Raw genomic sequence first — 11,972 nt, forward strand, 5'->3', positions numbered from 1 at the left:
AAAAGCTATTGGATTACTTATTACTAACCTTCAAAATCTTACATAAACTTCGACCAGTTGAATAATACAAGGATAGACACGAAACTGCTATTGATTCTTTTTAAATAAACGGTAACACTTTATTTTAAGGTATTTTAACTAGTTGCTTATTAGCATGCATATTACTAGAATATTGGCTATTTATTAGTACTTATTAATGCCTTATTCTGCATGACCATATTCTACATTCTTAATCCTACCCAATACCTAAACTTAACAACTACCTTACTAACTATTAATTATTGAGGGAAAAGTCATAGTTAATAGTTTATATGTGTTCCCTATACTAAAGTGTTACCAAATAAACAATATTCAGTTGTATAAATTATACTTGAACAGACCAAAGTGTGTAAAGGGAGAATGTTACATTAAAAACATACATTTTAACATTAAATGTTGATGTTAAATCCACTATTGTTTTATATAGAATTGTTGTATAGTCTATACAGTAAAAAATAAAATAAAATAAGAGTAATCCCTTAACTTTTTAAAGGGAAAAGTAATTAAATTACAGTTTTACTGTCTAAATTATATTTTGAACTTATAAAATTCTGCAACCTTCCTATTTATTTTTTGTCCTCTAATACATTATAAATGATTTTGTGATTTGTTTTTGTAGAAGAAGCAGAAAGACCGCCAACATGACCACATCTTGTCCAGTTCCATGAGATCAACCTTACTGTTCCTTACAGTTCTGGACCCCAGGATGGACAGAAAAACCGCCCCAGCAGGCCTCAGATCAGTGAACAGTTCAAGACCGTTTGCTCATCACATGAGCTCCTCTGCACTAGTGGTCTGAGGTGTGTTACACCGTCAGTTTTCTATCATAACATGCCTTTCTTTGACCTTCACAGACTTTGTTTTTACAAAACGGACTCCCTGCTTTGAGTGTAATGAGAGAGCGCTAGAATGTTTTGCATGGGTTCGAACAGCACGATGTCCGTAGTCTCTAAGAGCAATAGCTTATGTAGTGCTTTACACAACATATATGCACTGAGGTCTTTCTTTTCTGTAGTTGCTTGCTGTCGGGGGAAATGTTTAATCTTACCCTGCATCCTCAAGAGTAAAACCACTGCCTTTTTATTTGTTTCACATAAAAGACACCCCACAGTTAGTGATGCAAAATACAAGCCAAAAACAAACAGATGTCAGTTGTTGTATGGTTTAGGCTTTATGATAACCACTGCTTTCGGGGTCCATTTTATTGTTCTGTGTAACTGTGTCTATTATATCCTCAGGTTTCAAGTGCTAGACTGCTAAAGAGTCTAGAGAATGAATTTAAAGACCACATGAAATATACCCCTATAACACCATAAGCAATAGCAAGTAGGCCCAATGAATTACGGTTCACGGTGGTAAGTGAAGCTACCGGGTTTTTTTTTTTTTAAGCGATGATCCCGTCAATATGTCCTGCCTGATGCTCCCGTTTTAATCGAAACTATTGCTGCAAGTCCTTCTGGCAAGGTCTTCATTAATGCTACTTAAAATGTGTTTAAATTTGTAGAGTCAATATTCTTATTATAATCGAAAAAAAAAAAACAATCTCCCATGATTCTTTAATTAAAGGCTGAAAGACACTACACAACTTTTGTCCAGAATTTTGAAAATCAGAAAAGCACGTTGTGTATGATGGGCACAAAATCTGATTTTTCTTTTTTTTTTTTTTTTTAGCTTCAGGATTTGATTTCATCCAGCCAGAGGATATCAGACATGATATATTGAGCTGGTTTTATAACACATATTGTTTTCATTTGTCACACGTCACCCAATTACATTACTTGCCCACCACCCACTGTCATTTTGCTTTTTTATAGAAATAAAAACCATTTATTTCAGTTGGACAATGGACGCAATTACAATTATAAATGGAAAGCGTCTGCTCTGCTCCATAATGTCCCTTTCAAGGAAAGTCTGTTTACTCAGGAGCCCCTCCAGGCAGCTATTTCGGGCATCCAAGACCAAGTCCTATCTATTTGAATCCTGAAATCTCAAAAACTGCTTGCCAAATTCACAATTAAATAACATATTTCAAATCAGCAACAAAATCTGACATGAACTGACCCATAAATGTTGTTTCTTATGATCAAATAGCTTATTTTTTGGGCTAGACCAGCCAATGTGCATGTGCAGTCCTAAGCTCGAGAGTAAGGAGAGATGACTGACAAGACGATGGTGGAGGATTTGGTGCGCAACAGATCCTGAGCGTCATTGACAGATATCTTATCTTGTAAAATATGCTGTCAATACCGACGCTCCCTATACACAGAGTACACGTTTAAAAGCAATTTTAATACTACACATATTGTTAGCGGCTCATTGATGTCCGCAAATTACACTCTAAAAAATGCTGGGTTGTTTCAACCCAAATTTGGGTCAAATATGGACAAACCCAACCGTTGGGTTAAAAAATGCATTTAAAAATTTAACCCAATGGTTGGGTTTGTCCATATTTGACCCAAATTTGGGTTGAAACAACCCAGCATTTTTTAGAGTGTATAAGCCTTTACGCAGAGTATGCGTGATTGCGAATTCAAAAGTGAAAGTGAAAAGCGAGCGCACGTTCAAAACAATAACCCCACCTCCCCCGGTGTAATCGCAAGTTTATATAGACCTTATGTAGCCCCGCCCCTTTTCAGCGCTGCGCTCGTTGTCTTTTGACTTCCGGCTTGTAGTTCCACAGCGATCTTGTATTTATGAATGAACTGCTCATTTTAAAATCTTCCCGGTCTACTGACATTTGTTAAGACATCTGCTTTAAACATAACAATCCTCATGATAACTTTCATTGACTCTACAACAGGTAAATACACTTCACCAGTTAATTATTCTTATTCTTATTTCCATAGAAATATACAGGGCTACCGCAAAACCGGAAGTTAAAAGACAATATTCTAAAGATGGCGGCGCGCTTGTTTCTCTGGAAAATAAGGTCTATACCGGTGTGAAAATACCCTCACCGCAACATCCCTAGTAGTGATCCTCAGTCAATTAGTGCATGATACCTAGTTATAATTTGTAACCATTTACAAAGTTGGCACATAAATGATGCCTAGTGTTTTAAAATCTGCTCAGATTTTAAAAGTCAGGTGGTGTATTCAAGCCTTAACACATCACCAACTCAGAAAATTTCCTACTGATAATTATGACTTGGTGGTGTAAATACAATCATTCCAACCTGACTTGAATGCAACATATTTCAAATGCACTCACTGAGTCATTTCATGAGGTCTTTAAATACTTGATTGTTTCTATTGTGAGCTTTGAGTCTGTTTAGGAATGTTCTTTAGCATTTAATTGTGTTTACCACATATTTCACATCCCAATGTCTGTAAAATGTATGTTAGCGTATTCCCATTATATATAGAGTATTTGTTTTGTTCTTCCCTAAATATGTCTTTTTTGATTTTGAACAATCATGCCACCAGTTGTAATAACTTCCTTTGAGGATATGAAAGTGTAGGTCTCAATGAGATTAGCTGACATAATACCCCACCGCAAATGCTCCTTTATCAGTGCCGGCTTATTTTTGACTTTTATTTGAGCCAAACAAAACCACATATGACCTGCTTTTCTATTGTGTCCTGCTCAGGGCAAAGTCTGCTGTATTCGTTTTTTGCCTTAAACCTGTTTGTGAATGTCGTGGGTTGAATTCTTATATCATTGTACCAAGTGTTATGGATGTAGCATTTGATTCAAATTACATATCAAATATGTGTGTGTTTTAATTTTGTGCATATGCAGTTCGGTTCTCTTAATTTAGGAGAGTTGAAATGGGTTTTGAGGGTTGAGGATTACGGCATTTGAGTTATTTCTTGGCAGGTGTACTTCGCTTTAGCTCTGTCCCATCTGCGAATCATCAAATCAAGGCATTAATCTCAAAACATGTGGCCATAAAAGTTATATGGTCAAAAAAGGAACATATATTTGCAGATAGAGGTGGTCAGTGCAGTTATTTATACTTTTTGAGCAGTGCTACTGTATGTTGTCAAAAGGACTGTAAATGATAGTGTTTTATTGCCATGTCTAGCCTGGCAAGAAATAATAATGTCTGGCGGTGATTGACTATCTATGCAAAATCCATTTGACACTCAAAATCCATTTTATTTCTGTGATTATTCATGTTCAGCTTATAAATGCTGGTTTATATAATCCATTTCTTGGACACTGGAAAGAGATCCTCTTCTGCTATGCACCTGCTATTATTGTACTGTAAATCTCTGAGCCTGTAAATGATGGTAGCATTATTGCTTATTTACTGTACGTTTCTGATCTTGTAAAATAAGGTTACATACTGTAGAATTTGTGTTCAGCTCTGCATTACTTTTAGGGCCTAGTTGTGGAGTGACACTATTATAACACTTCTTGGGATTACAAATCTGTTCAAATAAAATGTTTTATAGAATGTTGTGTATAAAATGGTCTATAAACTGCTTTGTGCATTTTTGCAAAATGCAGCATTCGAAGAAAAGTTGGTTACATTTTATTTTAAAGGTCCCGTTCTTCGTGATCCCATGTTTCAAACTTTAGTTAGTGTGTAATGTTGTTGTTAGACTATAAATAAAATCTGTAAAATGTTAAAGCTCAAAGTTCAATGCCAAGCGAGATATTTTATTTAACAGAAGTCGCCTACATCGAACGGCAAGTTTGGACTACATCCCTCTACTTCCTTCTTTAATGACGTCACTAAAACAGTTTTTTGACTAACCTCCGCCCACAGGAATACACAAGAGTTGCGTTTGTACAGTGTGTTTGTCGCCATGTCGTCGAAACGCTGTTATTTTCATCCCGCAGTCCAATCACCGGGTCTGAGTCCGGCTCAAATTGATAGGGTAAAATTAAAGACATGTTTACAATAACACTGAGCGCGTGCATCTCCACGTTATGGTAAGAGGTGTGACTTTTCCGGGCACGGTGCGCTCAGAGCTGTCGAATCACAACACAGGAACCGCTGGCACAATCAGAACTCGTTACGTATTTCTGAAGGAGGGACTTCATAGAACAAGGAAGTCATCAGCCCGTTTTTATGACAGTGGAAACAGCGGTATACAGATAAGTAAATTATGTGAAAAATACTGTGTTTTTTTACACGCGAAACATGAACACATGTTATATTGCACACTATAAACAATCAAAGCTTCAAAAAACCACGAAAAACGGGACCTTTAAGATGTCCTTGTTACAGTGAAATTATACATTTATGAACAGAGTGATGGATTATATTTATGATGGATGGATGTGCTTTTTTGGGCTTCAAAATCTCTATTGCCATTCACTACCATTATAAAGCTCAGAAGAGTCAGGATATTTTTTTAATATAACTCTGGTTGTGTTTGTCTGAAAGAAGATATACACCTAGGATGGCTTGAGGGTGAGTAACTCATGGGATTCATTCATTCATCATGGGATTTATTCATTCATCATGGGTATTGATTCATTTATCTCTTAAAGGGTTAGTTCACCCAAAAATGAAAATTCTGTCATTAATTATGTCGTTCCACACCCGTAAGACGTTCATCTCTTTCGTTCATCTTCAGAACACAAATTAAGATATTTTTGTTGAAATTCAATGACTCATTGAGGCCTCTATTGCCAGCAATGTCACCAAACCTCTCAAGATCCAGAAGGGTACTCAAAACATATTTGAAACAGTTCATGTGTGTTCAGTGGTTCTACCTTAATATTATAAAGCGATGAGAATACTTTTTGTGCGCCAAAAAAAACAAAATAACGACTTTTCAACAATATCTAGTGATGGCCGATTTCAAAACACTGCTTCAGAGCTTTACAAATCTTTTGTTTCGAATCAGTTGTTCGGAGCGCCAAAGTCATGTGATTTCAGCAGTTTGGTAGTTTGATATGTGATCCGAAACACTGAATCGAAACAAAACATTTGTAAAGCTTCGAAGCAGTGTTTTGAAATTGGCCATCACTAGATATTGTTTTTTTTTTTTGGCGCACAAAAAGTCTAGTCGCTTTATAATATTAAGATTGAACCACTGTACTCACATGAACTGATTTATATATGTTTTGTGTACCTTTCTGGATCTTGAGAGGTTCTGTAACATTGCTGGCAATAGAGGTCTCACTGAGCCATCAGATTTATAAAAAAATATCTTACTTTGTGTTCTGAAGATGAACGAAGGTCTTAAGGCCTTTGCACACTGAAAGCCGCGGTCACACTAGACTTTGAACATGCGAATTTTTTTCGGATGCTGTAACGGTCATGATATGACATCGCGGTCTACAGCGTCTTTTTTATAAACATGAATTCAACACATAACTTAAAGTAATACATTTAAAATGTAAAAATACAGAACCTACTCGACTTTACTGCAAAAATATAATTCTTTTAATTCAGCCAAGAGGTCATGCCGTGACGAATCGATCTTCTACTGGTCGCACGTCTTCACGTGATGCGAATTCACAGGTCAGAGTTCACCAAACTTGAACTTTGGAACGCAGCGACTTGCGAAATTTTTCGCACGAGGTTGCGTTTCCGGGGTCTGACGCATTCGCATGCGTTTGAATCAAGCGGCAACCTCCCCCTTTCTCTCGTGAAGCCAATACGGAAGTAACTTAAATTGCGATTCATCGACTGGCCGCTAGGGACAGGCTCCAAAAGAGAGCAGAATCTCATAGAGTCCCATGTTAAATTGGCCAAGTTTATAGCAGAAAAAAACATGTTTACAAGTTGGTTCAAATTGTGGTTTTGGTCTATACTGCTATTTTTGCCCTTCATGACAACTCTGAGGGGGGTGAATTTTTTTTATAACTTATCCGTTTAAATTATATTAAGCCTTAAAGTTCTGCATAATTAAGGGCGTGGTCACTTGAGTGACAGGTATATTGCGCTGCTGTCTGTGAGCCGTCATGTTACCTCAGCTGCTGCTGAATTTGGCATCTCAGCCGTATTTGTGCTCGATTATTTTATACAATTATAAAATATGGCTTGCTGCATAATATTCGAGACTGATGTGTGTCTGTGTAGATGTGCATGCATGGGGAAGAGACACAGAACACACGTTGTTGGATCGTGGCATTGGCTGAAAGTTTTGATTGTGAGATTTATTACAATGACAATGGCGGGAGGATATCAAAATCCGACAGCACTGCTTGGATATTATAACTAAAACTGCTGCACTATTTTGAAAAAAATATACTTTGGACACAGGCTCATTTGTTTGTTAGATACGATCGCTGCTCAGATTGCATCCTTTCTTGAAGAACAATGACAGAGAGCAGATCATTCAGAAGAAATATGACATGTTTTTTTGTTTTGCAATGGACATTCATATTTTACCCAAGTGCCACGGATTGGATTCATCTCGCGATCTCTATTTCATTATAAAGGTATGAAGTCCCATTTGATTTTCCATGTTGTTATTTGCACAACCAACACTACTGGTGTTGGAGCATCTATATCTTAAAAAACACCGTAGATTGACAGTAAACCTTTAGAACGTTCTGATGATAAAACTTATCTTCATTAATATTTTAGATCGTATCTTAGATAGATAGATAGCTCCTTTGCTGCTAACATGGTCACGTCGAGCTAGGCAGGCGTGGTTTCAGCAACCAGTCATATCAGCTCAAACCACCTCCCCGCCTCTTTGCCCATTTTCAGTTATCCGGGAGTGACGTGCGGTGACGCGCAGCTAAGATGGCCGCGGCCTCATTTAGGCGTCAAAACTGCTGTTCAGAACTCTATGGGTGACGTCACGGACGCTACGTCCATATTTTTTTACAGTCTATGGTTTGAATGGAAGTCAATGAAATGAAAAGTGCAGTGTGACCGCACCTTCAGTGGGTGTGGAGCGACATGAGGGTGAGTAATCACAATTAACAGAATTTTCATTTTTGGGTGAACAAACCCTATAATTTTAAATACAAAAAAGAAAGGAAAAGAAAAGGAAGTGAAATTAAAATGGTGAACAGGATATTCATGAGGCCATGTTTCAGATGTGTTTATCCAGCTAACATTCTCAGAACATTCTGGCAAGATTCTCTCAAGATTATGAACAAACATTCTTCCAGTAACATTAACAGAATATTATTTAAAAGTTATCTGGTATGTAATAATGTTCTCAAAACTTTAGCACAAAAAAATTATTTATTCATCGCATGAAGCGTTTTAGTTGGACATTCATCTCATGTTTTTTGAAATGTTATACTTGCTACTTTTGAATGTTCTTTGAACATTCAAAATCATTCCCATAATGTTTGCTAAATGATAATATGGAACGTTCCCTTAACATTCACATAACGTTTTTAAAACATAAAAAAAGAGAACATTCTGAACTAACATTCATATAACTTAATGGGAACATTAGCAAAACATGCTTAGAATAGATTTTTGTTAGCTGGGTAGACAGAGAGTTGCAAGTTTTCCTTCATCCATTTTCCTTAATTCCTGAATCCATTAAGAGCTGCTGTCTGTTTGACAGATAATGTTCCTGTCTAGTTCATTGAATTATTTAAAGTGAAACATTTTAATGTATTTATTGACAAGCAACTTTTGACCGTAAATATTACATTAATATGCACCAATTATTTTACACTGGGCTGTTTTAGGTTTTTGGGAATTGTTTCTTCCTGAAATTATCTTCTCTAGCCTCAACATTCTTTATGTTCTTACCTACTCCAAACACTGTGGGCTACAACTTTCCACTTGATACCATTCAAGGCTATTAAAAATGCTGACAACTCTTGCTGTGAGGCCTTGGAAAAGCCAATCTTAACAAGTGACCATGGAGCTGGACTATTGGCAGAGGTGAAGCAAGAAACTTTCTATGTATCAAATAAATGTATGCAGTGCATAAAACTATGAAAAGAGAAATACCTTAAAGTCATTGCATGAAATGGAAGTTGCAATATTCTTTTCTTCCCTGTTGTGATGTATATTCCAGTGAAACAGCTTCTCAAACTAGAAAAACTGTAGAGCAGGACTTGATTTTGTCCATGAGGAATCGAATGGATGGTTGTGGTTTGCTATTGGTGGATCTCATGTGAGTGACAGGTTGCCCCGCCCTTGTCATCAGAGAAGAGAAGACACTGCAAAAGGGAGGGGAAGTTATTTTGATTAAAGATTACGAGGCACATGAATTTTTAAAAAATTATATGCACGGATAATTTATAATCAATACTGCAATATCCCTGCAATATAATATATAAAAGATAAGAATTGTGAATTTTGATTTCATGGTGAATTTAAAATGAAAATGCAGAAAAGGTCTGCACTCTGAAACACTTTATTCGTTACACACAGGAGATAACAAATGTTTCGGCTCTTCGCCTTCGTCACTTCCAAAAACACCACTTCCAAAAACACCATTAAAATATCACATGACTTATTCTAAGGCTCTGTCTCCACCTGGTATTAAGATGTGTTTTGGTCGATCGGATCACATGTAGATGAGGGACACATATTCTCGTTTACACCTGGTGTTTTAATCCATCTCTTTTGTCGACTTTGAACCACTTCTGTCCTGATTTCTTTGAGGGGAGGGTCTATGGGCAGGTAAATGTATAGGGTTTTTTAGATCTTTCGATTTAATGGACGAAATAAGCTCATGCAATTTACATATGGACACGACCGGAGGTGCCGGAAAAACACACAGAGAGCATCAGCTTTCGTTTCTGCTCTGATAGCGGCAAGACCACACCGAATGCTGTGTGTGTTAGAAATCAGGAATGGTGAGAGAACATTGTGCTTGGTACATTTTTCGTCTTCAAACAAACTTGGTTCTTCACCAGACTTCAGTTTAAATCTAGAGCCCTTCCCATAATGTGTACGCATTAGGTCAGTAGGCGGAGAATAGGCGATCTTTTTTGGCTCTTTGCAGTGCATTCAACCACATGAACATCTACACTACGAAAGCATTTTAGACCTCGTTTACACCTGTATTTAGCGTCAATCACAAGTGGACAATGCTAAATACAAGTGTAAACGAGGTCTAAAATGCTTTCGTAGTGTAGATGCTCATGTGGTTGAATGCATTGCAAAGAGCCAAAAAAAGACCGCCTATTCTCCGCCTACTGCCTTCAGATGACTTGATATACAGTAGAGGATATTAAAAGAGGATATACTATTCTATAAATTTTCTATACTATACATATACTGCCGCATACTATTCCTTTACTTTAAAGCGGTGTGCTGTCGCCCTTCCTACATAACATCTAAATCAGTCAAATCATGTAACATGACTGTCGTAATATACAGTCTCTCCCTGTCGGACATGCGCAATACTTAAAAAAAAAAAAAAGGAAAAAAAAGGCTGATTTCTCTGTGCGCAATCTAAGATGGAGCGAAAGACGGACATGTATACGTTACTTTGAGCTTTGAGTGTGCGCTTAAACGGACAAACACACACAAAAATATGTTAAAATGCCTATCTTGGCAAGCTTTCAATTAAAGGATTAGTTCACTTTCAAATGAATATAACTATAATTCATATTTATAATTAATAAAAATAACTATAAATAACTATAATTAATAAATATCCTGATGCATCCGAGCTTTATAATGGCAGTGAATGGGAGTAACTAGTTTGAGCTGAAGAAAGTGCTTCCATCCACATCCATCCATCATAAATATGTGCTCCGCATGGCTCTGGGGGGTTAATAAAGGCCTTCTGAAGTGAAGTGATGCGTTTGTATTAAAAAAATATCCATATTTAACAAGTTATGAAGTCAAATATTGAGCTTCCGCCAGACCGCCTTCCATATTCAAGTTACGAAGAAAGTGTAAACTGGCGTCGCATCAGTTACACTTTTTCCGTAAGTTGAATAGGGAAGGCGTAGGACGTAGTGTAAGCTTTCTGAGCTGCAAGAGTTTTACACTTTCTTCGTACGTTGAAAACGGAAGGCGGCTTGTACGGAAGCTTGATATTTGACTTCATAACTTGTTTAAATATGGATTTTTTTTTACACAAACACATCATTTCACTTCAGAAGGCCTTTATTAATATGTTTATGAACAACTGTGAAAAAAGCACAAATGTGAGGGCATGTCAAAACTTCTCCAGGGCTCCAAAAATCCTCAGACTCCTGAGGGTTAACCCCCCGGAGCCGTGTGGAGCACATATTTATGATGGATGAATGTGGATGGAAGCACTTTCTTCAGCTCATACTAAGCTCGGATACGTCAGGATATTTATTAATATTTCTCTGATTGTTTTCATCAGAAAGAAGAGAGTCATATACACCTATGGCTTGAGGGTGAGTAAAGCTTGGGCTAATTTTCATTTAAAAGTGAACTAATCCTTTAAACACAGTCCGTTATGTCTTAAGTGAAGATAAACAGTTGGGAAAGTAATTGAATGCTTGTCAGTATATTTGCATTTGGTCTTAAAGTGACAGCAGCCTAATAAAGGTGCTGCTGTCTGTGTCAGTTAATGTTCATCAAACAACAAAAGAAAATGAGAATTATTCACTGCTCTTTGAATAACTCTAGTAACTTTAACAAGAATCAATGTATATTTAATTCATACAGTGAAGACTATACCCAAGTTTTATTTGATTACTTAATTCAATTTCTGTATAGTATGCCATTATTAGTAGTAGGCTAAATTGTTTGAATTTCATTTGTATCTTTTTTCTATTGTATTTGTCCAATTTTTTTTTTTTTTTTGTACTGTTTCAACGGGGGGGGGGGGTACATGTCATGAATGCATTGACAGGGGCTCTCTTACAAAGTTTTGCTTAGGACCCCCAAATAGGTTTGGAACGACATGAAGGTGAGAAAATGACAGGATTTCCATACTGAGTGAACTATTTCTTCAATCAAACGTTCTTTTTGTCATTGTGGAATCTGTGTTGAACAAAAAGAGCTCAGTCCTGCCTCTTGAAATCAAGCGTGTAACACCCTCCCTCCTGCGTGACCTGCTTTACTCCTCGTCTTACTCAGACCAAGGTCTGTCCGATAGCAGCAGTTC

General features: G+C 36.9%; 1 protein-coding gene across 2 annotated transcripts in view; it reads left to right on the top strand.

The window, feature by feature from the left end:
* macf1b (microtubule actin crosslinking factor 1b) overlaps positions 1 to 2,025 on the top strand; it is a 60,370-nt gene extending 58,345 nt beyond the window's left edge. For both annotated transcript variants that reach the window (XM_048154127.1, XM_048154128.1), the window contains one exon: positions 659 to 2,025. In XM_048154127.1, coding sequence (XP_048010084.1) covers positions 659 to 684 — 26 coding nt within the window. In that variant the 3' untranslated portion in view covers positions 685 to 2,025. The remainder of the gene's footprint in view (positions 1 to 658) is intronic.
* Positions 2,026 to 11,972: the final 9,947 nt, after the last annotated feature.

The sequence above is a fragment of the Megalobrama amblycephala genome, linkage group LG13, assembly GCF_018812025.1.
Source record: "Megalobrama amblycephala isolate DHTTF-2021 linkage group LG13, ASM1881202v1, whole genome shotgun sequence".
NCBI classification, from domain to species: domain Eukaryota; kingdom Metazoa; phylum Chordata; class Actinopteri; order Cypriniformes; family Xenocyprididae; genus Megalobrama; species Megalobrama amblycephala.